This window comes from Heloderma suspectum, chromosome 5, assembly GCF_057233095.1.
Source record: "Heloderma suspectum isolate Gila_16-S chromosome 5, 16-S_ref, whole genome shotgun sequence".
NCBI lineage: Eukaryota > Metazoa > Chordata > Lepidosauria > Squamata > Helodermatidae > Heloderma > Heloderma suspectum.
Window position 1 is genome coordinate 204,695,420 of NC_139462.1, and position 27,384 is coordinate 204,722,803.

The window sequence follows — 27,384 nt, forward strand, 5'->3', positions numbered from 1 at the left end:
CTACAGAATTGCACAATTCTTTGAATGGCATGGTTAGGCAACCAGTCCGTTGACTATGCGCAAGCAACCACCACCAGGGATGGGGAGGGGTGAAGCAGCTGCCAGGAGGAAAACAGTTGTATATTGTGGCCCTTAAGACATTCTCTTACAATTTACTTTTAAATGGACTTGGACAAGAAAGTGCACATGAGGCTTTTAAAACAACTCTTCCCAGAAGATCGTAGACTTAAGAGAAACCTGGTAGCAGATCAGCTAAACAGAACAGGGTTGCACCAAAGCACCACACCCCCAAGCTAAGGGAAACATTTTTTTTTAATCTGCATGGTAGAGACATGCATGAGCTTCTATCAGTAATAAATATGATGCATGACCCACAAACTGAATATCCACCTGGGCAAGGACAAACTTTTTGAATCTACCCGGCATTAAAATAAAGTTAAAATTATATCAGTAACTCTTATTGTTTATAGAAGCTCTCGCTTTCTTTTCCAGTTTTCACACTCTTTAAATATCGTATTTCTGAAATAGTGATTTTCTTATTAATGTTGTTGGCTGCAGTCCTAAAAGTGGACTAGATGCTGGAAGAACTTCCTGGAGGTCAGCCTAGCAGTAGGAGTACAAGGGCTTTTAGAGTTGTTCATTTCTTTAATATTGTCCTGAAGACTGGTCACTTTAACTGGATGGAGATTACAAAACTTCTTGGCCCTTTCCAGGCAGAGTGAATCATGACTAAGCCCCACTGAAGCAAGTTAGTTGGGCCAAACCAGAAAGGATGGCAACCGGTGCATGTGTTTAAACATGGCGCTACACCAATCACTTAGAAGAGTCGCATGCAAGCAAGGAATGTAGGACATCCCTCTTCCTGCAGCTTACTTTCCTACAGACTATCTCTCCCAGTATTTTTTTTCCTCAGCCAAACTCTGATACCAAAACTGTGCTCAACTGAAAGAAAAGCACTCCCTGAGTGTGTGGGAGGGACAACATGTAGAGAGCAGGGTTGTGTACTCCTCCCCTCTTGCTCTTTAAAGTGGGAAGGTCCATGGCTCAGTGGGGGAGGGGCCAAACTACACGCTGGCTGGGGATTATGGGAGTTATAGTCAACACATTTGGAGGGCATCTGGTTGGGGAAGGTTGCTTTAAAACTATGCTTTCACAACAAGCCAGGATCTGATACATCAGTTTGATCCTGGCTTGTTCTCACTAACCATAGTTTAAACAAGCAACCGTTCTGAGCTCAAACATCATGGGAACTATGGTTAGTTTAAAACCAGAAACAGTTGCTTCTGATCTCCTCCCAGTAGGGATGTACGACTCCCTTACCTGGTTCTAGTTGGGGCATCTGTGGGGGTGGGGGGAGGCGATCCGTTCCTCCCCCCGGAATCCTCGATGGGGGGGAGGTGATCCGGTCCTCCCCCCCCCCCGGAATCCTTCCCGGCCGGCTCTGCTCCGTGGCCATGCCACGGAACCGCCAGCCAGGCCAATCCACAGCAGGGCCTCCAGCCGCTGCCGGGCTGGTGTGGACACAAATAGCGTCCTGCGTAGGGGACGCCATTTGCGTCCCTACGGTAGCCTGTGATAGGCTACGTAAATATTTACGTAGCCTATCACGGCTAAAGCAGGGATGCAAATGGCGGCCGCTATGCCATTTGCATAGCCGCCTTTACCGTGATAGGCTACGTAAATACTTACATAGCCTATCATGACAAAGAGCAGGGGCACAAATGGCATAGCGGCTGCCATTTGCATCCCTGCTCTTTGCTGTGACAGGCTACGTAAATACTTATGTAGCCTATCACGGCTGCCTGCAAGCACGCAAATGGTGGCCGCTACGACGGCCGCCGTTTGTGGCCGCAGCAGCCCGGCAGCAGTCGGCCGGGAGACCAGCTGGAGCCGCTGCCGCTGCATCCACCCCAGGTAAGCTCCGTCCTGGGGGGATTCCACAGGGGGGTGGGAGGCCGTTCCGCCACGGATTCCGGGGGGCCAGATTCCGTGGCGGAATTCTCTGACATCCCTACCTCCCAGTGAACAAAAGGGAAGGAGGGAGAAGCGTGCGAGCGCTTGTTCACATAGCAGGAAGACATGGTTTCCTGTCACCTCTGGACCAGGCCTTAGGAACAGAACAAGAGAGGAATCCAAACAAGAGAAATGCACTTCAGCACTACTTTGGATGCATGGTCAGTTAGCACATCTTCCATAAATAGAGGAGTCACACTTGCATGAGTGCTTCCATAGGAGGGTCTCCTGTCATCAACAATTAATGGGCATTGTACAGCTATCCTGACTTTTTCCTTAATGGACTTTTTTCTGGTAAGAAAAAAAGATGAAAGAAGCAATGGGAAAACATGAGAGGGCTACGAATTGGAGACAATGTTGTCTCACCCATCCATAAAATTCCGTGAATGAGGCAGAGCAATGGTATGATAAAAGCCTTGTCTGGAATACCCCATATCACCTTTCATATTATTAGTAAAGCTGTAGTTATGAGATTTAACAGCAGCGGATTCTTAAATCAAAACCATCCTTTTGGAATGATTGTCAACTTCATAAATAATTGAGCCTAGTTAAAAGATGCATACTTTAAAAAGCAATAGAAACTATTTGCTTCTGCCACTTATTCAAGAAAAAAACAATTCGTATCATTACATAGTGTCAAAATACAACCTCTTTTCAAGGACTATAATATGTATCTTATAGCTGATAATTATAGCTATTTGTTACTTTAAAGTAAAAGCTTTAAAAATAGGGAAGATGAAACACACCTTTTAATGAGTTGACACTGCAACATGTTTAAATGTGTACTCTATAAATATAAGTAACGTGAATTTGTGCTGTATTTGATTCCCATTCTCAAAATTCTCATTTTGCTGTTATGTACATTTGGTTTTGCACTTTGCAGTGGCAGGCATTTGTCTTCAATGCCCACTTTCCTTTAGTGAAATCTGCAACACATTTCACAAAAATGCAGTTCAAATGTTAAGAAGTGGCTCACACGAGGGTTTTGTGTGTGTGTCAAGCCCTTGAATAGTTCCAAGAGACGAATACAGCTTATAGCCTCATGTTAAAACTTCATGTTCTATTTTGTAAAAGTTAAATGGGGGGAAAAGTGAGTAAAGCAGACAAGATAAAATAGAAATAAATCTGCCATCTACTGAAAAGTCTTCCAGTTAGACATAGAGCACTCTAACCTTTAAGAATAGCCACTGGGAATTGTGGTGCATGGTCTATTGCAACAGAAGATATCGAAGGTCAAACTCCATAAATTTAGGGAGAAAAGAAGGGAGAAAGGAGAGTAAAAAGAAAGTGAGAACAGTTCCAGAAGCCACAAAACTCTCCTAAGAATAAACACCTAAAAATAAATCACAGTCTTCAAGATCTAGAAGCCCAATGATGTATTTATTTTTAAGTAGTTCTTTCTCAATTTAAATCACTTCATTTTTATTTGCTCTGGCTCTCCTGCCCCCTGAGTAACACAGACTCAAGTGAATCAGAACCAAGGACTTTTCCACTCTTTCAGCATTCCTTTGCTTCAGTTGTCTGTACTGCTTGTCATCTCTAAATACAAGCCAGAGGACCCTGCTTTCAACATACCCTGGACCTTACGTTCTTAAATGCATAGTTTCTAAAAAAAGAGATAGCGGAGCTCGGTTCTGTATGCAAGCACCATCTTCTGATCTGAAAGCCATTCCTCCTAATCTCTGGGCTCCTTCACACTGAGCTTTTATCCTGCAACTCAGATTGCTCCTTCATGGAAGTTTTTGCGTCTCTTTACATGACGCCATGACCGTCCACAGCGTCTCCTGCACTAAATGCCCTTTGTTCTGTTTTTAAGTAGATTGCAGATAATGAGCTATAAAATTACCCCATTGTGTTCCGCTTCAGTTTCTCCCATGATAAGAGTAAAAGCGGCAAGAAGAGGAGCAAGATCCATGAAAGATAATGGAAGCCTCAGATGCGGGGAGAAGAAAGGGAAAGGGGGTGGGGGGAAAGGAAGCATGTGAAAAAGGGAGGCGTCGTGATCCTGCATTTGAAATGGAAGTAGAAAGCCCCATTTTAAATGCAGCATTTTAGGCTGGTGTAGAGATGCTCTCTGATGTATATATGCAAGGGGTTTCAGGGTAGATCTACACTACTGCTTTATAGCTGTTCTGAAGTGTACGGATAACTGTTGGGGCACATTACACATTCTAGGTATCGCTGTTGTAGTGTTATTTCCTGTTTATTCCACATTATCCAAAATACCACAACAAATGTCATTGTGTGTCCTACGAGGTATACATGTGCAAGAGGGATATAGCGTTACCATGATGGGATCGTAATGATATGACACATGATGTAGATCTGACCATACTGTCATTCCTCAGAGGCGAGGCACTCTGTACCTTACACTGATTCTTATTTGGTTGCTCCAAGAATACGCCCTGCTTTACAAACCGATGCTGGTGCCAAGACCTGGCACAAGTTAAGCTCCCAATACATTACAGGGAACTAAGTGCTGCTGAAATTGGTCGCTTTCTTTCATACGTTGCTCCAGTAAACTCATGCATGAAGATTATTTTCTGTATTGCCAGTGAGGCAGAAGCCACTGCAAGGAGGGCATCCGCACGTCACACCTGACAGGGCAGACCTAGCACAGCTGTCAGCGGAGACACCCTACAACCCTCCCACTCATCACTGTGGGCATCTCTACACCAGCCTAAAATCCTGCATTTAAAACGGGGCTTTCTGCTTCCATTTTAAATGTAGGATCACAACGACTCCCTTTTTCATGCGCTTCCTCCCCACCCCCTTTCCCCCTCCTTCTCCCCATATCTGAGTCTTCCATTATCTTTCACTGATCTCGTTCCTCTTCTTGCCGCTTTTACTCTTTTCATGGAGGGAACTGAAGTGGAACACAACGGGGTAATTTGATAGCTCACTATCTGCTATCTATTTAAAAACAGAACAAAGGGTATTTAGTGCAGGAGACACCCTGAAGGGGCAGGGCTTCATGTAAAGAGCCCGCAAACTTCCCTGAAGGAGCAATCTCAATCGCAGGATAAAAGCTCCTTGTGAAGAAAGCCCATGTGATGCTTTAAAGTGATGCCTCTCCAAGCACCAATCAGCTGCTACACAAGGGGAGGGGGCCACTCAGGAGTCTCCAGCCAGGCACTCCCTTGCTAGGAATGGCTCTGTGGGACTCACTAGAGGTTGAGCTGCAATCAGTGCTAGGGAATGTGCATGAGTGGCTGCCTTCTACTCTGTCTGCAACTCTTTGCAGAGTTTTCAAGTAGCATTCCCACAATCCTGGACTATTGGCCATGCTCTTGGGGGCTTGTGGGAATTGTAGTCCAAACCATCTGGAGGGCACCAGGTTGCTTACCACTTGTAAGGTTGCTTACCACTTTAGATCACAATAGACGTGTTAAGAACATGGATGTTGTTCATGCTCCAAACATGTTAAAGATACACTGCCTTACCACTGCATAAAGCAGAATTTCATACAGACATAAGTAGCCCGAGTAGAGAGCACCTACTATAGATCCATGTGCACCCTGTTAGATCAGACACCTGTACAACCCAGAAATGAGCTCAAGAGAAACTAGTTCTGCCTCTTTTCGACAGAAGCTGGCGGTGCAGAATACTGATTGGCTGACTTGTGTGGCAATCACAAAGCCTCCCCTTGCCCAGAGAAGTGTTATCACGTTTTTAAACAACACCATTCACACGTTTTTCTAAAGTGCTGAAGAAATATGCCAAAAAACTGGATAAATATGCCTTCCAAGTACCTGCCTGTGTTTAAGCTCACAGCATCCCCAAAACAAAGGGAGGAGGTAAATATCACATATACATGTGTTGATAAAGGATTTAAAAGGCAAAGGGGAAGTAGAGAGCTCACCTCACAGCAGAACCTGTAGGTAGGTACTGGTACACTATATCTTCCTACAGTTTATGATATTATTTTAACATACCCTACTGAGAATAAAGTTAAGTGGAAGTAAAAAGCAGCAGCAGCAGCAAATCATTTGTTCAAATGTAATATGTTTTAGCACAATGTCATTTATTTAATGCTAAGGTGAGTTACATAGTTCTCCTCTCCATTTTATCCTCACAACAACCCAGTGAGGTATGTTAGGCTACGAGTCAATGACTGGCCCAAAGCCACTCAGTGAGCTTCATGGCTGAGAAGGAACTAGAACCTGGATCACCTGAGTCCCAGTCCAACACTCTAACCACTACACCACACTGTTCATTTGTTTACACAATAAATGAATACTTTTATACAAGAGCTGGGTTTTGAGCTGAGGTTTGAAAAAATGAGAGAAGTGGCACCATGTATCCACGACATGGTGAAGAACCCATCAAGATCGAAATGATAGTGAAACCTCCATGTTCAAAAGCAGTATGTCCCTGAATATCAGAACCTGGGGCCATGGGGTAGGGCATCCGTGTCAAGGGCTTCCTGGCAGCAGAATATGGCTGGACACATCTTGTCCATCTTTGGTGCACTAATGGATCCTCAGTCAGATCCAGTACAGCTCTTCTTATATTTGTGTAGGTATTACAAGAGGGAGTTACAGACAGAAGGGGTAGAAATGCTCTTTCCGGTGCCAGGTGAAGCCCTTTTTATTTTCCCAGCATTTTAGCATTCTAGTCTTTTAGCTTTGCTGTTTTAAATCTGTTACTGTATTTTAAATCTCTGCGTTGCTGCTAGGTTTTTATTCAGTTTGTATTTTTACACTGTAGTTTTAAGCTTTATATTTTATATTGTTTTTATGCTGTACTTTGTGGTCTTAATTCTTGTGAATCGGCCAGAGAGCTTTGGCTGCTGGGCTGTACAGAAATGAAATAGATAGATGGATGGATGGATGGATGGATGGATGACTGGGTGGTTATGAGGAGCGTTGCATATTTTATATGAGTGTGTGGAGGCAGGGTGTGTGTGTCCCACCCAAACCTTTTCACATTTCTTTCAGCTTCAGAGCTACCAGTACTGATTACGCTTTCCTTCTGTTTTGTTTAAGAAATCTTACAAGGGTTACTGAAACACAACAAATACGATATTTTGGAGGAATGGGTTTTGTAAAGGCAACATATTCTCACCATTTCAAGATGATAGTGATTAAAACACATTTTAAGGCTTGGCTCTAGCTTAGTGCCCTGATTCAGCTGAAGTTATGCTTTCATAAGGTATTTACGCATAGCTAGATATGCCACAGTGTGGGTGGGGTTGCACAGGTGGACATGTTTCCAATTTTCACCTCTGGTTCTCGATCCAGTAAGCAATATATGCAGAGGAACCTGCTTCTGCAGATCAGGGCATGAGACTTAAAGGAAGAGTGCCTCACTGATTCCACAATTAGCACAAGGTACAATTTAGAGAGGCATGGCGAGAATTAGGGAAGTATGGATTCTGTAAAATCCACTCTGTGTTTTGCGGATTGTCGGGTGCCTTTTGTTCTGTCGTCCGTTCACAGTTGGTTGGATTCCATTCAACTTTTCCCCACGTATATTTACCAGCTTCAGCAGAAACGTGTATATTTTCCTACGAATATGTGTAAATTTCGGGAAAGTAAAAATAAAAATCCAGTAGTTCACGGACTCCGCGCAACCTGAGGGAGCAGATTCTGCAGCAGATTCTGCAGGTTGGGTTCTTAGAAATCCGAGCTCATTTTAGTCCGTCTCGAATTCGTCCACCGTGCCTAGCTAGAATGGACAATAGTTCACTCTTTGGTCTACACAAACGTTAAACTGCAGTGTCTTGTTTTCAGCACTAAACATCAAGCTCCTACACATCAAAACTGAAACCAGAATGTGATGTGTAACAGAAGGCCAGTGTAAAAAGCCAAAAGAATGTCTTTTAGCTGTGCCAAGTGTCTATGTGGCGAGCTATGACTATTTGATACAAAATCCTTTCCCACAAAACCATGAATTTGTTCACCTTGTATGCTGATTCAAACATTCCCCACCCACCTCTCTCAGTACAATATCATCAAAACACTTCTCTTCTACTTGGTCAAGATCACTGAATGGACTAGGAGCATTTGAGGCTGCAGCTGAATAGGAACAGACCTGACCAGTCCTTTTGATAGGAGACTACTGGGAGCCCCATGTTAGAGCAATATATACATCATTAATTAAACATTTTAAAAATATAACTTGATCTCTAGATGCTGCAGTAACTGCCATTAAAGAGAGTTTGGAATGCCAATTTGTACCAGCTACATCTATTTGTTTTATAATCCAAACTATACGGAAAGAGGTCAGAATGAATGTAAGAATAGCCTCACATTTGAAGTTATACTAATTTTCTCATATACAAAGTTTTGAAAGATATCTGAAAAGTATAATATGCCAAAAGATGCAAATTATTTTCATGACATTTGTGGAATAGAATGATCTAAATAAAACTGGCCAACACATTTATGAAGGCTAGTTGTAATATAAATGCTGGAATACAGTATATATTAGAAATAAATGCAAGGGGGTTTAGCTTCAATACACCTTCAATGCATTATATAATGGATTCTGCACTTGCAATTTAAGTTTACACAGGAAAAAAACCCAGGATTTACAGTTACCATCATCTTTTTCTACTAACGATCTCCCTATGTGTGTTACTAAATGTCCCTTTGCACTTGGCAAGAGCAGGCAGAATTAAAGTAGCTTCATTTTTGGACTTTAGCTTGTTATAATGAAAGATAAGCTTAACAGCATGCTAAATAGGAGGAGTTCTGCATGCATAAGAACAGGGAGATTAGAGTGATCATGTAACAATTTGTAGGCTTGTTTTTCCAAATGCTCAGCCTGTTAAAATGCTGCAGTGGTTATCGTACAGCTGCCTTGGCCTACTAAAAGAGTTTCCCCCCACCCACCCCACTCAAAGCTAAAATGCTGGCAGGCAAAATGACAGGGCCCGGTAACAATTCTGTTACTCAAGATTATGGCCATTTTAAAATTCCAGTTGTATAAGTATAGAAAACCAGAAGTTTACATGTCTTAAGTTACCATGTGCTCATTCGAACAACACTCATTTTAAAACTAAAATCTGGCAGCTGATTATCACATAATGTAGACCAAATGCACTTGGAATGTTGAAAAATAGCATTCAAAAACCAAGAGATTTCTCTTGGAAAACACTCACTATGCAACCACAGCTCCTACTCTACGCAAAATGTTTTAGAGCTCCAGATGCATTGTGCCTAGGCAGTCCCCTCAGCCCAAGACTTCCATGAAAGGTATGGACATTTTGTCTTTAAGTGGAAGACCTACAGAAGGTCAGGAACTCTTGGGAATTAGACCAAATAGAACATGCATTATTCATTTCTAGCCAAGCAATTTGGGAATCCCCCCGCAAAACCCTAGAGGCTTAACTCTGCCTTGGATTCCCACCCACCCATCCGCCTTTCCTATGAGAGGAAATTATCATGGAAATTTAAGATACAGGTATGGAGGACCTATCGCTGATTAAGAGTTATGACAGTGGGTTGGATCCAGATTTAGTCATACTTAGAGTAGACCACTGAAATCAACGAAATCAAAGTCACGACTCACTTAAATCCCACTGATGTCAGTAAGTCTTATCTAAGCATGGTTGAGTATCCTTTGGGTGAAGATATATATCTGGATGTGTGGGAAGAGATAAAGTGAAGAGGGAAAAGCCTTTTTCACAAGGGGACAAATCTATTCTCATTCTGTAGAAGCAATACCAAAAACTGTAGTGCGAGCATTAGTTTAAGCATTAGTTTAAGTTTCTAGCATTAGTTTCAGGCAAGACAAGGATTCCCAGAAGGTGAATCAAGAGCTATAAAGGGGTCACAAGCAGAGGTTGCAAACAAGGCTGCAAAGCAGAGTTAAGGCTCTAGACCTTTTGTGGCGATTCTCAGATTGCTTGGCTAGAAATGAATAACTTATGTTCCATTTGGTCTCGTTTCCAAGACCTTTGTGAAAGGATTCTGAAACAGTTGGCAATGGATGACTGGATCATAGGCCACAATATGCTAAAATGGAAGAGTGAGTCCCACATGATAGGATACAATTGACAGTTGTGGATTGAACCAAGGCAAATTTCAATCCACGGGTCTATTAGAAAGTCTAGGAATCACTTGGTTGTCCAGGAACCCATTGTCCTTAGCACTGTATAGATATGCAGCCAAAGGTAGTTCAAAGTCATCAGAAGCAATACAGTTCAATACAGCTCAAAGAAACGAGATGATACAGCCCTGATGAAAGAGACTGACAATGTTTGACCCATGAAAATGGCAGGACATAGTTTCTCATGTGCAGCTGCCTTATAGCCAGTCAGAATATTGGGTCCATCTACATTGTCTATATTGCCTGGCAGCAGCTCTCTAGAGTTTCGGAATAGCACCAGAGTAACTGGCCCTGGGTTTTCAGAATTGCACCAGACCCACAAAATATTTTCTCCTTGGAAAATGACCCTCCCCTCCCCTCCACTTATTGGCCTGCAGGTAAATCCTGGACTGAGGGGGAAAATCTTCATGTGCTGGTACAGCCTGGAAGCCTTGCCCTAGGTATTGGCAATAAATCTGGCTTGGATTATCAGGGAAGAAACATGTTGACACAATTATGAGAAGGGATAAATTCAGTGAGGAAGTCTGCAGAAAGTAGAGAAAACAGAGCCAAATGACAAATTAGGGCACCCTTCCCCAACCTGGTGTCCTTGAGATGTTTTGAATTACAACTCCCAGCCTTCCAGACCATTGGCCATGCTAGCTGGGGCTTTGAAGCCCAAAACATCTGGACAGCTTCAGGTTGGGTAAGGCTGCACTAAGGTCTGGAATATATACTATATTCACCACTGAATTTCACTGAAAATATGGTCTGAGACTGAGCCTAACATGGAGGAGACACAATATAATAAAACAGAATGAGTGACCCACCTCACTGTGTTGCTATAAGAATGGGCTATATAAAGAGATGACAAAGCAGTTTGCATATTAAAAGTGTGTTATGGAAATTATACTTTCTATGTTCCTTACAACTCTGTTTTTGGGATGGGTTGGTGCAAAGGGGAGACTAGCCCAACAGTAACTCAAGGCATTGCCCATTAATACTTAGATCAGCAGTGTTGATCAGCAGTGTTGTTTCTGAAGAGAAACTTTGAAAGAGCGAGATGAAGGTTGGTGGACCGAGGACTGATACCCTTTCTCCCAAAATAGCCTGTTGTTATGTCACGTTGCAACAGATGCCGTTTATCCAGCCCCTTGTTTTGCTTCTTCTTGGGTTGACAATTGTGGGCCAGATGGGACCTTTGGGGGTCTGGATTTGGCTTGAGATCAGTAGTTGCCGACACCTAATGTAGAGCCTTGAAGGGCTTCCAAATCAAGACTAAGCTTGATTACATGTATTTTGATTACTGAACAACAATGGTATTGAGCCAGCAAGTGGAGACCTTGGGGGTGCACCTTCAGTCACCAGTGTAGTACATCAAGAGCGGCCCAAAGTAATGATGATACAGCTCACTAACTTCTGCATACCATAAACATTAGAGGATAAACAAAGGATGCCCTGAACTGGTCCAGTATCTGCAAATTTCCAAGAATCCCTCAAACCCATTCCCCACAAGTCTGCAAGACTGAAGCGTCTCTTTCTTCATGGCTGAGACAATGAATGCCACAGCTACATTCCTAGCTGAGATCACTGTCAACATTTAAGTGGATTTGCCTAAATATAGATTTTAATATGTACAGTATCCATTTCAATAATGGTCTCCTAGGTTGCACATACCCTTTTGCACCTTCCATGAAGGAAGAAATAGTATGTGTAGTGAGGGTAAGTTGCTCTACGCATGCTCAGAAACATTCTTCTTAATTTGTGCTTCACACAATCCAACATTGATCCTGGATCTCAGAAATATTAGGGATGAGATTAAACAGTCATATTTCAAGCAAGCCAATGTGGACCAGCTAACTGTATTCTCAGTCTGGATTTTAGGAGTGATGTTCACACTAGAACTCATAGGAACTCTTTGGAGGGTACTGAGGCAAGTCATTCTCTCTTATCTTAAAATACCGATCTGCAAAAACTGGAATAATTATGACCTACCTCACTAGGTTGTTGATCGGATGGTTGCATTTTCAAGTACTTGGCATACTAAAAGTGCCATGCATTATAACAACTCTGAGAAGATGGATTAGCACCACTGGGAGCCAAAATTTCCAGGATAAATGAATGGACAAAAGACAATGGCTTTGGAAAAGTTACCCTACCTGTCCGGTACACAAAATTGCCTTCAGTCTCAGAAGATGACGGAGAGACCAGTTCCTCTTCAAATTCGTTGGAGCTAAATGATCCTGAATGATTTCTTTGCCTTGTTTTTTCCATCATGGCTGCATTTGTGGCCATGACATGCCTCAACGAGTCATTCAGGTAGCGATTCAACAAGCTGTTTTTGTATTTGGGGGGCGAGACGTAATCCTCATTGGCACGCCCTTCTGGTCTTACTCCAGATTTTATGACAGAGCTTTCAGTTTTAATCACAGTGTGATGAACTGCTGTGTTGTATCCCCCTTCATTCATGTGGCTTCTTGGAGGGTTTTCGCCATCTGAAGAGAGAAGGCCCAACAGAGAACAGCATTACCTATGTATCTTCTTAAAAATAAATATCTCTAACTGAGTATTTATAGGAGAAGGGAGATCAGACTAAATTATCATAATGGTCTTTTCAAAATTCCATTAACATACCACCAGGTCACATTTTTCCCCTATCCAATTTTTTTTTTGCAAGCAGACTTTTTTTTTTTTTCAAATTAGAAGGGGAATATTTCTTTAGACACCTTTTTGTGCCTCATTAAGGGCTGTAAAGAGTGATTTATGAACAGCATATGTTTTGCATGCTGAACAATTTTAGTCAATCAGCTGTTCATAAATTCAGACATTCAAATATATGGTGCAGTGTATCATCTGACATACACCACGTGGTTTGGTATCTAACTGGATGTAGGAATCTTGCTGGTGTGTTGTCAGACTGATGGCACCCTATGCTGGAGAATCATATAGTTCAGCAGTCAGGACCAGCACAAGACTTCCCATTGCCGCCGCCGCCGCAGCCATTAGGGGATGAGAGGAGTGTGAGGAGCCACCGATGCCGTGAGGGGGCAGGGGAGCACAGGCCAACACCACTGCCACCCTTCCCACGGGCCAGCCACCGCCAGCCACCTTCCGCTCAATACCTTGCTCTGAGGCAGTGGAGGCTGGTGGCTGCGATGTCAGTGAGGCAGTGAATCCGCTCCAGCTTTCAGTCAGAAGCACTCAGAACTCCTTTAGAGCTAATGTAGATAGCTCCTTTAGAGTTCTGACTGGTTCTTACTGAAACCTGGAGTGGATTCACTGCCCCACTGACATCAGAGCCACCAGCCTGCTCCTTTAGAGTTCTGACTGAAACCCAGAGCAGATTCACGGCCCCACTGATATTGGACTCACCAGCCTCCGCCACTCTGAGGAGTCCTTTCTCAGAGCGAGGCACTGGCAGGGGGTGGCCCTGGAGCACGGGTGATCTCCAGGGCCACCTCCCTGCCAATGCCTCTCTCAGAGGGAGGACCCTTCAGAGAGAGGCATTTGAGCTGGAAGGGCCTCTGCGGAGAGCCACACAGGCCACTGTCCTGCTGCTGTTCTCCCCAGAGAGCCTACCCACCTGATGCCTCTTTCTGAGCACTCCTCAGAACAAGACATTGGGTGGGCAGTGCTGTCGGGAGCTGTGCAAGGTGCTGTCCTGCTGCAACATTGCCACAACAGGACAGCAGATGCCAGAGCTCTCTGGCGCATGGGGCAGGCTGATGTCTCGCTCTAAAGCTCCCTCAGAGCAAAGTATCAGAGTGCTGCCACTCTGGAGAGCTGAGCTAGGTGCTCTCTAGCCACAGCCTTTGCCACAGCAGGGCAGTGGCCAGCGCAGCTTCCCAGAGTGGCAGTCCGCCTAGGCCTTACTCAGGGTGAGGCATAGGGCGGAAGGCGGCAGCTGCTCTGGAGAGCCACAATGGAGGCTCTCCGGAGTGGCCGCCTCCGCTGCTCCTCACTTTGAGAGGCACAGGGCAGTGGCATTGGGACCCATGACCCCTTGGTGGCAGGACAGCAGGATTCACTGCCTGAGGTGGGAGATTCACCCCACCTCATGGGAGGGGAACCTCTGGTCTGCAGAGGTTTCAAATCCATCCTGTGGAGAATCATAGAATCATAGGGTTGGAAGGGGCCTACGGAACAAATGGGATACATAAAGAATAAGCCTGTTCTACAATGTCTGCAGATGTAAGGATCATCCTTTCAAAGCAGAGTACAAAGAAAAGACCAAAAGGCATGATCTAAAGATGGGACAGGCAGGGAAAGAGCCTCTTACTCAGCCAGAGTTTGGCTTACTGGTCTCTCTTCTCCCACCAAGACAAGGCACTGTTCAGTTTCACAAGCAGCTCCTCTGTACAGCAGTGAGAACTGCAGCAGTCTTGACAGGAAGCATCTCTTTCTCATTCTCTCTCTCTGCCCATGCCCAGTGATCTCCCTAACACACATATATCTCTGATTAGATTCCCCAAAAGGGTTAATGCATCCAAAGACCTACTAAAGGGTTAATGCATCCAAAGACCTAAAAGGCAGTTTATCCTGCTCCCACCTGGACATTTTCATGCCAAGCCCAACCTTGGGAAAAGCTTCCTCCAAAGTACATACAGTGTGGCATATGGACCACCTCTTCCCACAAAGCTAATGTCACACCTTGAGCCATGCAGATAGCATAGTTCACACTGGCCTTATAGTGGTTCTTAAGACAGAACTGCTTGTAGCTTCCAGGATAGGTGCATCTGATCTTCCTCAGAAGTCCCATGTGGATGCTCCTTAAAGTTCATGAAAGTGCATGCATGCATGTGTGTGTGTGTACACACAGAGACAGAGAGAGAGACACAGACACACACACACACAGAGAATTGGGAAGACAACACCATACAAAATACAGGATGCAAGAACACCAACTTCTTGAGAAGTAGCAGCCATTTTCAATTTTACTGGCTTTGCATGGACAACATTATGAAAATATTAAAAACAAACCTTCTGAGCATGACTCATCGCTGCTTACACTAAGCCTTTCAGCATTTCCTTGAACATACTTATTGTACAGCTTTATTCGTAAAGCCCAGCTCAGGTCTGGTTGTCGGACAGTATTTTTAAGGCGACGCCTTGCGTTGGCAAACCAGTTGGATACCTAAATAGAAGACAAACGCATCAGTTTTCCTTCTGCCTAGAGGAGAGAGCACTCCGAGATTTCTCACTTGCGCATGTTATAAGACATGAGGTTGACAACAGACAAGCAGGCTCTTCACAATTCCCTTTTAATGAGTGTCACATTTGCACTGTGAAAGTTGAATGCATCTGGGATACTTTAGGTTCTAACTTTATTAGAAGTGATTTTGGGTTGTATCCAGTGTTAGTCCTACTTAGAGTAGACCCATTTAAATGAATGGGGCTTACATTAGTCAGGAGTAACTTAAGTCCTATTTATTTTAATGGGTCTACTCTAAGTAGGGCTAAAATTGGATGCAACCCTTTGAATAGCTGCTTTAAGAAAAGCAGCAAATATATTTTAAAAGTCTTCATTTCAAGGCCAGATCTACATTGTCCTGCACTTCTGCAGCCCCGGAGGAACAAGGAGCTGCAGCATTTTCCATTGTTATTGTTCACGGATTGGAAGGATGCAGCATGTGGTGCCAGCTGGGCTCCTCCTGTGTCAGTGCAAACATGAGGCACAGCAAGAAAGCTGCAGTTTTCAAGCATTTGGAGCGCCAGTTCAGCACTTCTGATCCTTGAAGCCCAGTCATGCCACATGCTGCTAGCTGCAGATGCCCACCAGTTCACATGTCTGATATTAGAGAGCACCGTGGCACCAGCACAGGGCCATGCAGTCTGCAAGGACCAGGGAACCAAATGGACCAATGTCAGCTCTGCAGTTAGTTTAGCCTTCCCCAACCTGGTGCCCTCCAGATGTGGCCATGCTGGCTGAGAATGATGGGAGTTGTGGTACAACTCACCTGGAGAGCACCAGGTTGGGGAAGGCTGGGCTAGATAAGGTTAGACCCTGGCCTTAATGGTCTTATGGGGTTAGGACGCATTTATTTATTTATTTATTTATTTCCTGCCTTTTTTCATCTTGCAAGGAAACAGGGCGGCTCACATTATCCTCCTCCTCTCCATTTTATCCTCACAACAACAACCCTGTGAGGTCGGTTGGGCTGAGAGTCTGTGACTGGCCCAAAGTCACCCAGTGAGCTTCCATGGCCAAGTGGGGACTAGGACCCAGATCTCCCGGCTCCCAGTCCGACACTCTCACCACTATGGCACACTGGCTAGATGTCCATGTGTATTATTTCAGGTATAAAGCACACAACTAACACGTCTCTTCTCTCTCCCCCCTCCCACCACCATTCCATGCTTTACAATAGCTTCTATGAGCTTTTCTACATGAGGCATTTGTTGTGCACTTGTCATTCCCTAACTGGTTATTAACAGGTTGTTGAGATGATGTCATGTTCCTCCAGTTTCGCTTCTGTGTCTAACCAGCACTTTCTGTGAGTTTTTTTTAGAGCAGGGGAAAATGGGGTATTATTTCTGATTGGCAAAAGAAATCGGGATTTCCTCTTGTGTACTTGTGTGATTCTGCTATATCACAGTGCCACCTAGAGGTTATGTAGTGGAAAAGCAGGAAAGGAACCGCTCCTTATGCTGTGCTTGGATCTCAATTCTGGGATGAAACCGAAAGTAGATGCAGCAGATTAATAGTCTCAGGTAGGAAGGAAACATACATTTCTGATATGTTAGAGCAACAACAGCAACAACTCTGTTTGTTTTCTGAGTATGTGCAGTTTCACATTTTGAACTCACTTAAATCAACGCACCATCATGACTATAGGAATAAAATGGAGTTTGCTTCTGCTGCCCTGATGTGAAGCATGTTTACTTTAGAAGAAGCACCATTTTGTTGTGGAAAAATATATATAATAAAACGAGCATCTGTAACCATGTATATGACTGACCAGCTTGTTGTTGTTGTTGTTGTTCAGTCATTCAGTCGTGTCTGACTCTTCGTGACCCCATGGACCACAGCACGCCAGGCCTTCCTGTCCTCTGCTCTCTCCCGGAGCGTGCTCAAGTTCATATTTGTTGCATCAGTGATGCTATCTAGCCATCTCATCCTCTGCCGTCCCCTTCTCCTTTTGCCTTCAATCTTTCCCAGCATCAGGGTCTTTTCTAGTGACTTTTCTCTTCGCATTTGGTGGCCAAAATATTTGAGCTTCAGCTTCAGTATCTGTCCTTCCAATGCGAACCTCCTGATTATATATTTTAAATGCCCATGCCAGCCCATTGGGCCTGTTTGCCACTGCCCTGATCACCTGCCACTCTCTGGGTGGTCATTTCCACCACCACCCCAGACTCTGGCCCGAAGATCCAGCCCAACTGCACCACTGACCAATGTTCTGACTCCATATGAGGCAACTTCATACGTTCAGCTTTCCAGCTGAATAGTTTATTATATTAATGGTTGCAGCAGTTGTCTAAGAAGATGGATTTGGTTGCCAAAGAGCAACACAGAAGCATACCTTGGCATGATCAGACTGCCACGTGTAACAACAGAAAGTAGGATATTATCCACATAGTTCTTTATACAAGCAATATAAAACCAGGCTGATTTATGCGAGTTTACTACTATTTGGTTAAAAAAAAGCCAGCAATAAACACTATGCGTTCAACATTTCCATGTCAGCTGCGAAAATTATTCATGTGAATATGAAAAGTTCCTGTTTAAAGCATTCCAGCAGGCAGCAAAATCCAGGTCTTATGAATGAAATGAGATTGTTGTAATAAAAGAATGTATCCTCAAATACTTGTATTTTGGGTGCTTCCTTGCCCTCATGTAAACAATTATGGGATCATTTTAGATTTGGCAGTTTGGGGACTGAACTTTCCTATGGGTTAAACATGGTTAAGGAGAGATAAAGTTCACAGTTTGCTATCGGTCCTCTGAAAGAAGGGAGGGAAAAACTGTTTGCCCTGATGAAAAGGAATTATTTTTAGGCAAGACAGTAGGAAAAGCTTCCTAACCACAAGAGCAATATGATAGTGAATTGATTTGCTTTGTCACAGGCAGTACAGGGCCAGATACATTAATGCTTCTGTGCTACTATGGAGAAGCCATGGAGTATGTTTCAAACCTTCCAACATTTTACTGTTGAAAATAGGGACATACGGGTAACACCAAAATTCTCATTCCAAGGATCAAGGCTATTAAACATGGCTGAAGACGCCACCCGACAAATATATTCATTTACTCAGCAAGTAGCTATCTTCCACCAAGGGTGTTGTTGTTTTTCTAGTAGATCTTTAATCAAAACAACAAGTATAGGTGTTCTATAGTATAAGTCGTTCAAAATATTCCTCGGTGGCGGCAGTGTGTGAAATAGCAGGTGGTGCATTGCCTGGTAGAGGTGGACATATCTGTCGGTTTCAGTTTCTCTCCGTTTTTCTTTTTCCAATCTTATGTTCGATTCATCCTGAACTTTCCAAATATTTTTTAAGTCCACAGAAAAAATTGTACACATTTTTGTGTGCATTTCTCCTAATACATGCATTTGTAATGCAATTTTGGCTAATGTACACATTTTTTGCAAGCTGTTTTCCTATATAATGAATTTTTGAATGTCATTTTACCAATATAGGCATTTTTAGTGTGCTTTCCCTGATAGACACATTTTTGTATATGGTTTTTGATTGGAGAACACCACTGCAAAATTTGGAGAAGTTAGAATTTAAAAGGATAATGCATTTTGGTTCATGTATTGGTTTGAAAGTGCAAAATTAGGTAAGTTTGCATTAAGAGGCAATCTGAACAGATTTCTCCCCCATCCCTAGTGTGCAGAGACGAAGGACTTCTCCACACCAGGCTTTTTATCCCATAACTTACCAGGGCTTTTGCTTCCAGATTCTTTGTGGGATTAAGTTTGGCTCCTTACATGGGCTGACATGGGCTGTTTTCTTGGGGCTATCTGTCTTGGCAAGTTCTAGGCAAGTTCTGTAAGTTTCATTTTACAGCCACTAGATGGCACTGTGGTTATAGAAGAACTGCGCAATTTCAGTTATTTCACACAGCCATTAAAGTGTATTTACATTTATTACTGCATTATCCCCAATCTTTTTAAAAGCAGGATAAAGGTCAGAAAGTGTGGGAGACACCCTGGAGGTTGATGATGTCATGTAAAGGACCCGCAAACTTCAGTGAGTGACTAATCATGAGTATGTAATAAAAGCCTGGTGTAGAAATGCTCTTAGTGGTCATGTGCATATAGTGATCTGCACTCCGATATTTAACTTCTAGAAGCCTGGGAGAGTGGGGACTGAACTCCCAAGAACATCAGTTTAACAGTTCCCCAAACAATAAATTTTAAACAATTCCCAAAAGGTAAAAATAGGAAGAGTGATTTTCAGGGCCTACTACCTCCCACAAAACCCCCCACCAAAAAAGGGACTGTCTCTTGGCAACCAGGAAAGTTAAACTATATGATATTTCCTGACATAATATATGGCAAAGCCCTATGTCTCATACTCAGAAATATAAGGCTCAAGGTGGGAGGACTCCCTGCAGGAATTTTTTCCCGTTTTTCCAAAGGAAAAAAAATGGCATTTTGGAAAACAACTGGAGGGTGTGTGTGTGTGTGTGTGTGTGTGAGTGAGAGAGAGAGAGAGAGAGAATCCTATGAAATATTTGCTCTTTTGAAATGAGAAAAATGCTTTCTATGACAAGGGTTTACTCAGTCAGAATGTGTAGTATGAACATTTTTTACGTAAAACAATCTACAATATTAGAACATGGTAATTCCTAGAGAGTTCAGTGTTTTCAATGTTGTTATAAAGTCCTTACTACTGTGACTGTATGAGACTGTTTCAAGTCTAAATAATGCACTTTCTTTTGTTTTATGTAAAATGTGTGGTTTCTATTTTCAGTGTTTATTTTTTTCCTACTGCTCAGATGTCAATAACTAAAATACACATGGTTATATAGCATAGAGTGCAACAGATTATCTCTCTCCCTGCCCCCCCAAAAGTATTGAGTACAAAACTAAGGCTGCAATCCTATACACACTTATGTAGGAGTAAGTCCCACTGAAAGTGTGGCTTATTCTGAGTAGACATTTATAGCATATTGCACTCCAAGGCATTTATAGTTTTGAGGCTGCAATCCTGAGTGGGCTTTGCTGGAAGTAATGCCACCCTGGAAGGGTTGGTTTCTTTTTCTTAAAGGTGGCCTAAAAATATTGAAATACATTTGCTCTGTAAATTTCCATAACTTTGCCAAATACTACAATGCTAACTCAGTTACAAATGATACACTTATATTGTTAAAGCAGTAAAATTAGTTTAGGTTTGATAAGAAAGTAAACACTGCATATATTTCAATTTTCATTTCACTCCCCTTGCACCTGCCATGGCTTCAAAATTTTGAGAAATTTGACATCTTTCCTCATATTAATTGGCCTCAGTCTAGCCCTTTGCACATTCAGAAGTAGGAAGCTGCATTTGCACATGGTTAGATGACTGCTAGTTATAGTGCCAATCAGATCTGTTCAGGAGGCGGGAACAGGGGGGGTGGATTTGGTCCTCTCTGCTTTGTCCCCAAACAAATGATTGGAGCCACCAGCCTCCACTGCACCATGTCAGTGAGGTGGTGAATCGGCTCCGGGTTTCAGTCAGCACCAATCAGAACTCTAAGGGCTTCTGCACCTTGGATAGCTTCTTTAGAGTTCTGACTGGTTCTGACTGAAATCCAGAGCAGAATCACCACCCCACCAACACTGGAGCCACCAGCCTCCCCTGTGATTGTGTATACATGCAGCCCAGGCTCCTGGACAGGGCTTTCCGACCCAAGGAAGTAAACATGCTTCACACCTTTTCACATGAAGACAAATGGCGCAGCAGATTTGCTGAAGCTAAGCAGGTCTGCCTCTGATTAGTGCCTGGATGGGCAATCTCTTGGGAATCCTACAATTGCTGCCTTGAGCTCCATCATGGAAGACAAGCACGATATAAATGTCATCAAAAAATCTAAAAAATAAGCATACGTGTGATCCTAGCTGAGTTAGGTTGATTGACTAAGCTAAGGGAATACCACATTTTTACAACGCTTTTGCTCAGTTTACTTCTTTTGCTGTGCTACTGTAGTAGAATAGCTGGTGTAGACACCAGTGTTCTTGGCTTTTTACCCAAGCCTGGGTCTTATTGACTGTAGCTTGGGTGATTAATGCCGATTTTAAGTGGTAGTTGTTTCATGTTGAATTCTTTTTATTGTTGTACCCATCCCTGAGATGTATTGATGTAGGATGGATCAGAAATAGGTGAATGAATGAGTGCGTGAGTGAGCGAGCGAGCGAGCGAATGAATGAATGACAAAGTGGTCCCATTCAGCAAATGTGTTTCTCAGGTTTGGTTTTATGGACATTCTTCCATTTTTCCAAACTGCAAAGCTAAATAAATTATGAAAATATCAATAATAAAATATGTCCCACTCTGTATCTTGTTTGGTGGAAAAACAATTTTTGTGGTATCTTAGACTACACAAGGTTAATGATCTTGTAGAGGGGGACTCACTTAAAAATACTCTCCCTCACCAAGTAAACTACATGCTATATATGCCTGTGAAAAACTGAATATTGTGAGATCCTCAGAAGCCCAGAACCAGTACATTAGTCATACTATGGCAAATAACTTCATATTAAACAATAAAGCCATTCATATTTCCCTTTCTGGAAAGAATGTTCAGACTTTTTAAAAAAATTCGTATGAATGGTTAGACCCAAATTTAAAATAAAATAAATCCATCCCTGTGGGAATAGTGCAAATGAAAACATGACATATTCATTGCAAATTAGCAGGAGAAATTGCTAGTCTCCAAATTGGAGGCTAATTGGCGAGATAAATATAGGTTGTGGCTTTTAGACGGATATGGCTTCCTGTTCTAGTTCTGCAGTTTCAGGAGTATAAAGTTTCTAACTCTAAAGCAGAATAGAGGGAGCTTGGTAACTTGTACTGCATGCTGTTCCACTGGCTTTGCTAGGGCTGCCTGAATATAATCAGGCACAGTATTCGGCCTACTTAGGCCAAGTGCTCCTTTTCAGGCCTGGGGCTCTTAAAAGTTCCTTTCCTTTTAGCCAATTTTTTTTCTGTCCTGGGTTAGACAACATATGGGTTGTATCCAATGTTAGGCCTATTGAAGCGACTACCTTAAGCACCATTCATGTCCATGGGTCTGCTCTAAGCAGGACTAACATTGGATCAGATACCACTGAGGTATACAGAATGCATCCAACCAGCCCAAGGGCTGTATGTCACCTACCCTGGCTCTACCAAACCCTGCAGTACTGGCCATTTACCACACTTGGAAGTCACCCAGGAGGACCCCTCCTTACATTGCTATGTTGCCCATTTCCCCCCCTATCCATTTACTTTCAGGCAGGTTTGCGGTGCTGAAATAAAATTAGGAAGCCTTTCCCTCTCCTCCTTCCTCCCGCCACTTGGCTTACACCTCTCCTTTCATCTGTTGGCCGTGCTTCCACACTCCACTAAGTAGGCCAGACCTTGCCAGTAATGGCTACTGGTACTGAACACACTCCAACTGGACACACTTTAACTGTGTTTTAATGTATTTGTTTTATTGTTGTTTTAATCACGTTTTATTTATCACCCTGAGTGCCATTTTCTTGATAGAAGGTGGGGTACAGATCAAATAAATAAATACATAAAACCACTGGGGGAACCATTTGGGAGCCAGGATGTTGCCAGCTGAGACAGAAGCCAAGATTTTTACAACTGGCTGGCAAAAAAGGTGCCTTAGAGGGCGCCAAAGAGTATACTGTTGGCTTTGGAGAATGGATGGTGATTTACCAACTCGTGCTTATGTAACCCACTGGTATATTTTTCTTTAAGAATTCTGGGGAATATTCCTGCACATGCTCAGAAAAGGAGTGAGATAGGGAGTGACCACTATTTTAGGCAGTTACCAGAACTGCAGTGTGGAAGAAGTTTGTTTTCCCTGTAAGACCCTGAACCCTTGAGACAGGTAGGTAGGGAGGGTTCCTTTTGATTTTGTTTTTTAAAGAGTCATGATTTTCTTTTACAAACACTATGAGTTCCTTTTTTTATGTTATTTTATATTGTATAAAGGGCTGTTTACATTGTTGCTGTGTTGCTGGATCCCGATCCATTTTTGAGAAGATTGCTGAGGAGCTGGAGTGAATGGAATAGAGATGGTTTCTTTAATCAGCCAGCAGGAAAAAATCAAGCTTCAGAAAGAAGTTTTATTTATATTTTTGTTGTGGACTCAAACTGAACACACACACATGAACTTTGGGAGGGCTGTGCTCTGTTTTATTGTTCAGGGCCCCATCTACATGGCACCTCTTTCACCCTTCTCTCCATTGCAACTGCGCAGCATTTCAGCTTTGAATTAGCTTCTGCTGTGATACACTCACGATTTACTAAAGGTTTCTCCAACACACTCCACCATGCCCCTTTTTTTGCCATTATATTTTAATGCACAGCTGTGCAGGCCCATGAGCATGGGGGGTGTGACACTTCAGTGGCTGTTTTGCATTTTAGGGGTTCTGTAGTGTCTGTCTGTCCCTCATTAGGTAAAATGTGGATGTTCTTTGCTCCTCTGTTTCCACGCCATCTGTTTGTCAGTTCCCCAGCCTCATGATAGTTTGCACTCACAAGGCAGGAGCGGAACATGCCTACCCATTGCTCTGAAATAGTGGCTGGAGTGAAATTGGTCCTCCCTCAAGACCCCCCCGGCCCTTGGGCACTGAGTCCAAAAGCAAGCATTGCGAAGATACGAAGCTGCAAAAATGTGCGAAAGTGTGATTAAATAAATGAAAACATCTCTCTGTGCCTCTGTAACTGCGCAGCTGCGAAGGGACGGGGGAGTAAAGGGGCATCACTGAGCGACACAAGCACTACCAGCGCCTACAACAAGCCCACCGCAAAATACGAAGTCGGGTTGGGGAAGGGACAGATGGCTTGCAACAGCGGGAAACCCGCAGCAAACCAAAAACATTGCAGCAAAATGCCTCCTTGGAAATCTGCATTTGCTGGGAGAAAACCACGGATGGCTGCAAAGTGACAATTGTGTCATATGTCCCAAAGGACCTCGACTCGCAGCTGCCCCGGAGTAAAAGGCTCGTGTAGATGGGGCCCTGGTGATAAGTGTATGGTTATGCATGTAAAATTATTACATGTGCATTATTGTTTTAATTAAGATATTAAAATATATGTTAATTGTCCCTATACAAAGCCTTTGCTGTGAGCCGCTTTAGCAACCCTGAAGAAAAGTGTTACAAAATTGGCACCTGAACAGCAGGGACTTGAAGGCTGTACAGAGGCAAATATTTTTATTAGTCACGGATGCCTGTATGAAATATGGTTTGGATCCTCTTAGAACTGCATTTGTTAGTGGAGTTTCCCCTGTAGAAACTACAGGAGAAATCAGAAGAGCCATTCGGGCCTATGGTCAAATAACTGATCTGCAGAGGGTGAAGGGGGCACAAGAAGACATAATTCTGTATGAGTTTGAGGATTTTCCTTCTGTTATAAGTATAGGGGAAGAATGTGCTCTGCAAAAGCTGCAGCAGAAATGGGCTGTTATACCAGTTCATGATAGTGCTATACAGTAAATTATGGTTAGGAGTAAGGGATTAGAGGCCCCAAACAGACATTATGAGGATTTTGCAAATGTTGATGGAGTTAATTTTACTGACCCTAGAACTCCAGCAGTGAAACCCCCTGAAAATAAGAGACAGAGTATGTAAACAGTGGCTAGCACTCCTTTTACAGGCAGAGGCCTAGTGGAAACCTCCACTCCTGCTGCAGGTCTCTCTTTAGGGATGCAACAGTATTTAGTGGAGCAGGTACTTAAAGTGGCTAGTGGAACTGAATCTGCAAAAGAGATAAAGTTTACATTAAACTGCTTTTCAGGCAATGTACCTAAACCTACTGGGGAAGGTGATTTTACCACCTGGCGAGTACAGGTTGGAGAATTGCTGGAAGATGATGCAACATCAGACAGGGCTAAAAGGAGATAGAAAGTTTGTTACCCCCAGCATTGCACTTAGCTCATGGGGCAGGTAGCAAGGCAAATGCTGAGGAATGCTATACAATTCTGAAAAAAGCTTATGGCAGTGTTGCAAGTATTCCAGAGCTTAAAGCTCAGTTCTCAGAGACTCATCAGTATATAAAAGAGTCAGCTTCAGCATATCTGAGCACATTACACACACAAGCTCAAGAAACTAGAAGTTGGTGGGATAAAGAGTAGTGCACTGGACTGCTATATAAAAGGCCAGTTTTTCAGAGGATGTTGGTATGAGTCTTTGCTGACAGAACTTAAGCTCAAAGGAATTGTACCGGTCCCATATGCAGAATTCCTTTTTCAAGTGAGATCCATAGAAAAACAACAATCTAATAAGCAAAAGTGGAAGCTTAGAGAGGAGTGTGAGGAGAGAGGAAGGCCTGTGAGTAAGAGGAGCTTGCAATTTGTGGAAGAGCCAGAAAAGGTTCATAAGCAACAGGAAGAGGACAGAGAAATAAACTGGAGAGAGAGATTCTGCAGGTTGAGCAGGAACTGGCACAATTAAAGATTGCAGCAAAGATTGGATACAGCATTAAAAGATAAATCTGCCAGATGTAAGGAGAAAAATTGTACAGAAAAGCCAGCTATAAAGCAAAGAGGCTCTGTGTGTTTTAACTGTGGGAAAACAGGGCATCTACAGTGAAATTGTGAAAATGCTGCTAACCCAACATTAGTATATCAGCAGCTAACCAGTCGGTGCTTAATGCAGAAGGGATACCAAACCAAAAGTGAGCCTCACAGTAAAGCTGTTAGTCAGTGGATTCCTGAAACAGATTTGGCTAAGGAAGACACTAAAGAGATAATTCAATACCTAGGAGGACCCCCTTGTCATGGATATGTCTATTTAGATGCAGTCAAGGTTTCTTGTTTAATAGATGGAGGTTCCCAAGTGACATGTATATGTGAGACCTTTTATACCAAGCACCTACTTCATAGAGAGTTGCAGTCCATTGGTAGCATCCTGCAAATTGAACGAGCTGGAGTACAGCAAGTACCACATCTTGGATCTATATCCTTTGAAATAAGTTTACCAAAGGCTACCTGTGGGACCAACAGTAAGCATGAAGTTTTAGTTCTTTTCAGCCCAGATCAATGCATGAATCAAGAAGTCTCTGCCATTATAGGCACCAGTGTATTTAAGCACTTGGTAGAAGATTGTAAGAGAAAATGGAGTCCCAACTTTCTGAATAAGAACTCATCAGAAGTGTGGGCAGGTGCTTGTAGTAACCTTTTATGGAGTCAAAGAGCATGCCAAGAGACTGAAGATGAAACTGAGGTGATCCTGTGAGGAAGAAAATCAGTTAAACTTCCCCCAGGCAAAGTGACAACTGTGTCAGGAATGTTACACAAGCATCTGTGGGGAAAGAAGGTTCCATATTGCTGGAAGACCCAGGAGTAACACCTGGTGAGCTTGCCATTTTTCCTCAGCTCAGTTTGTAACGATTACTAGTTCCAGTATGAGAATAGGAGTACAGATCAAAAACTTGACTGAAAGAAATATAGTCTTGAAACCTCACACTATCATTGCTAAAGGACAAGCAGTTGAGTGAGTAAAACCTGTTCCCATTCCAACATCCATGATGGAAGAAAGAAAAAGTATCTATAAACTACCCCTTGATTCTGAAGGTTCTCCCCTAACTATGGCCGAAAGAGAAGTAATAGCAAAGACCATTAATAGAGAAGCACCCAACACCTTTTCTATGCATGATATGGATTTTGGAAGAGTCTCAGGAGTGACACACAAAATTGAGCTCACAAGTGATGTGCCTTTTAAAGAATAGACTCGAAGGGTATAACCTTCTGATTCTGAAGATCTGCGTCAACGTTTGAGTGAATTAGTAGCATCAGGTGTGATTGAGGAAACCTGTAGCCCATATGCCTCACCAGTGGTGTTGGTGCATAAGAAAACTGGAGCACTTAGAATGGTGGTAGATTATAGAAAACTTAAGAGCATGACTCAAAAAGATGCTGATCTGCTGCCTCGAACTGAAGAAACATTTGCATTATTGGCAGGAGCAAAGTGGTTCTCCATATCGGACCTCAAAAGTGGATATTATCAGATAAAAGTTGAGCCAAGTGATTGCCCCCAAACAGCCCTCACCACAGCATTTGGGAATTGGCAGTTTAAGAGGATGCCACAAGGACTAACAAATGCCCCAGCTACCTTCCAGAGGATGATGGAACGTGTCGTGCATGGCATGCATGTAACAGAGACAGTCACATTTTTAGATGATTTGATC

At 43.0% G+C, this 27,384-nt stretch overlaps 1 protein-coding gene across 13 annotated transcripts in view; it reads right to left on the reverse strand.

Annotated features, from left to right (window-relative positions):
- MKX (mohawk homeobox) overlaps window positions 1–27,384 on the reverse strand; it is a 105,932-nt gene that overhangs the window by 42,107 nt on the left and 36,441 nt on the right. For all 13 annotated transcript variants that reach the window (XM_084859119.1, XM_084859121.1, XM_084859129.1 and 10 more), the window contains 2 exons: window positions 15,031–15,184; window positions 12,210–12,545 (listed from right to left, as the gene is read on the reverse strand). In XM_084859119.1, coding sequence (XP_084715245.1) covers window positions 12,210–12,545; window positions 15,031–15,184 — 490 coding nt within the window. The remainder of the gene's footprint in view (window positions 1–12,209; window positions 12,546–15,030; window positions 15,185–27,384) is intronic.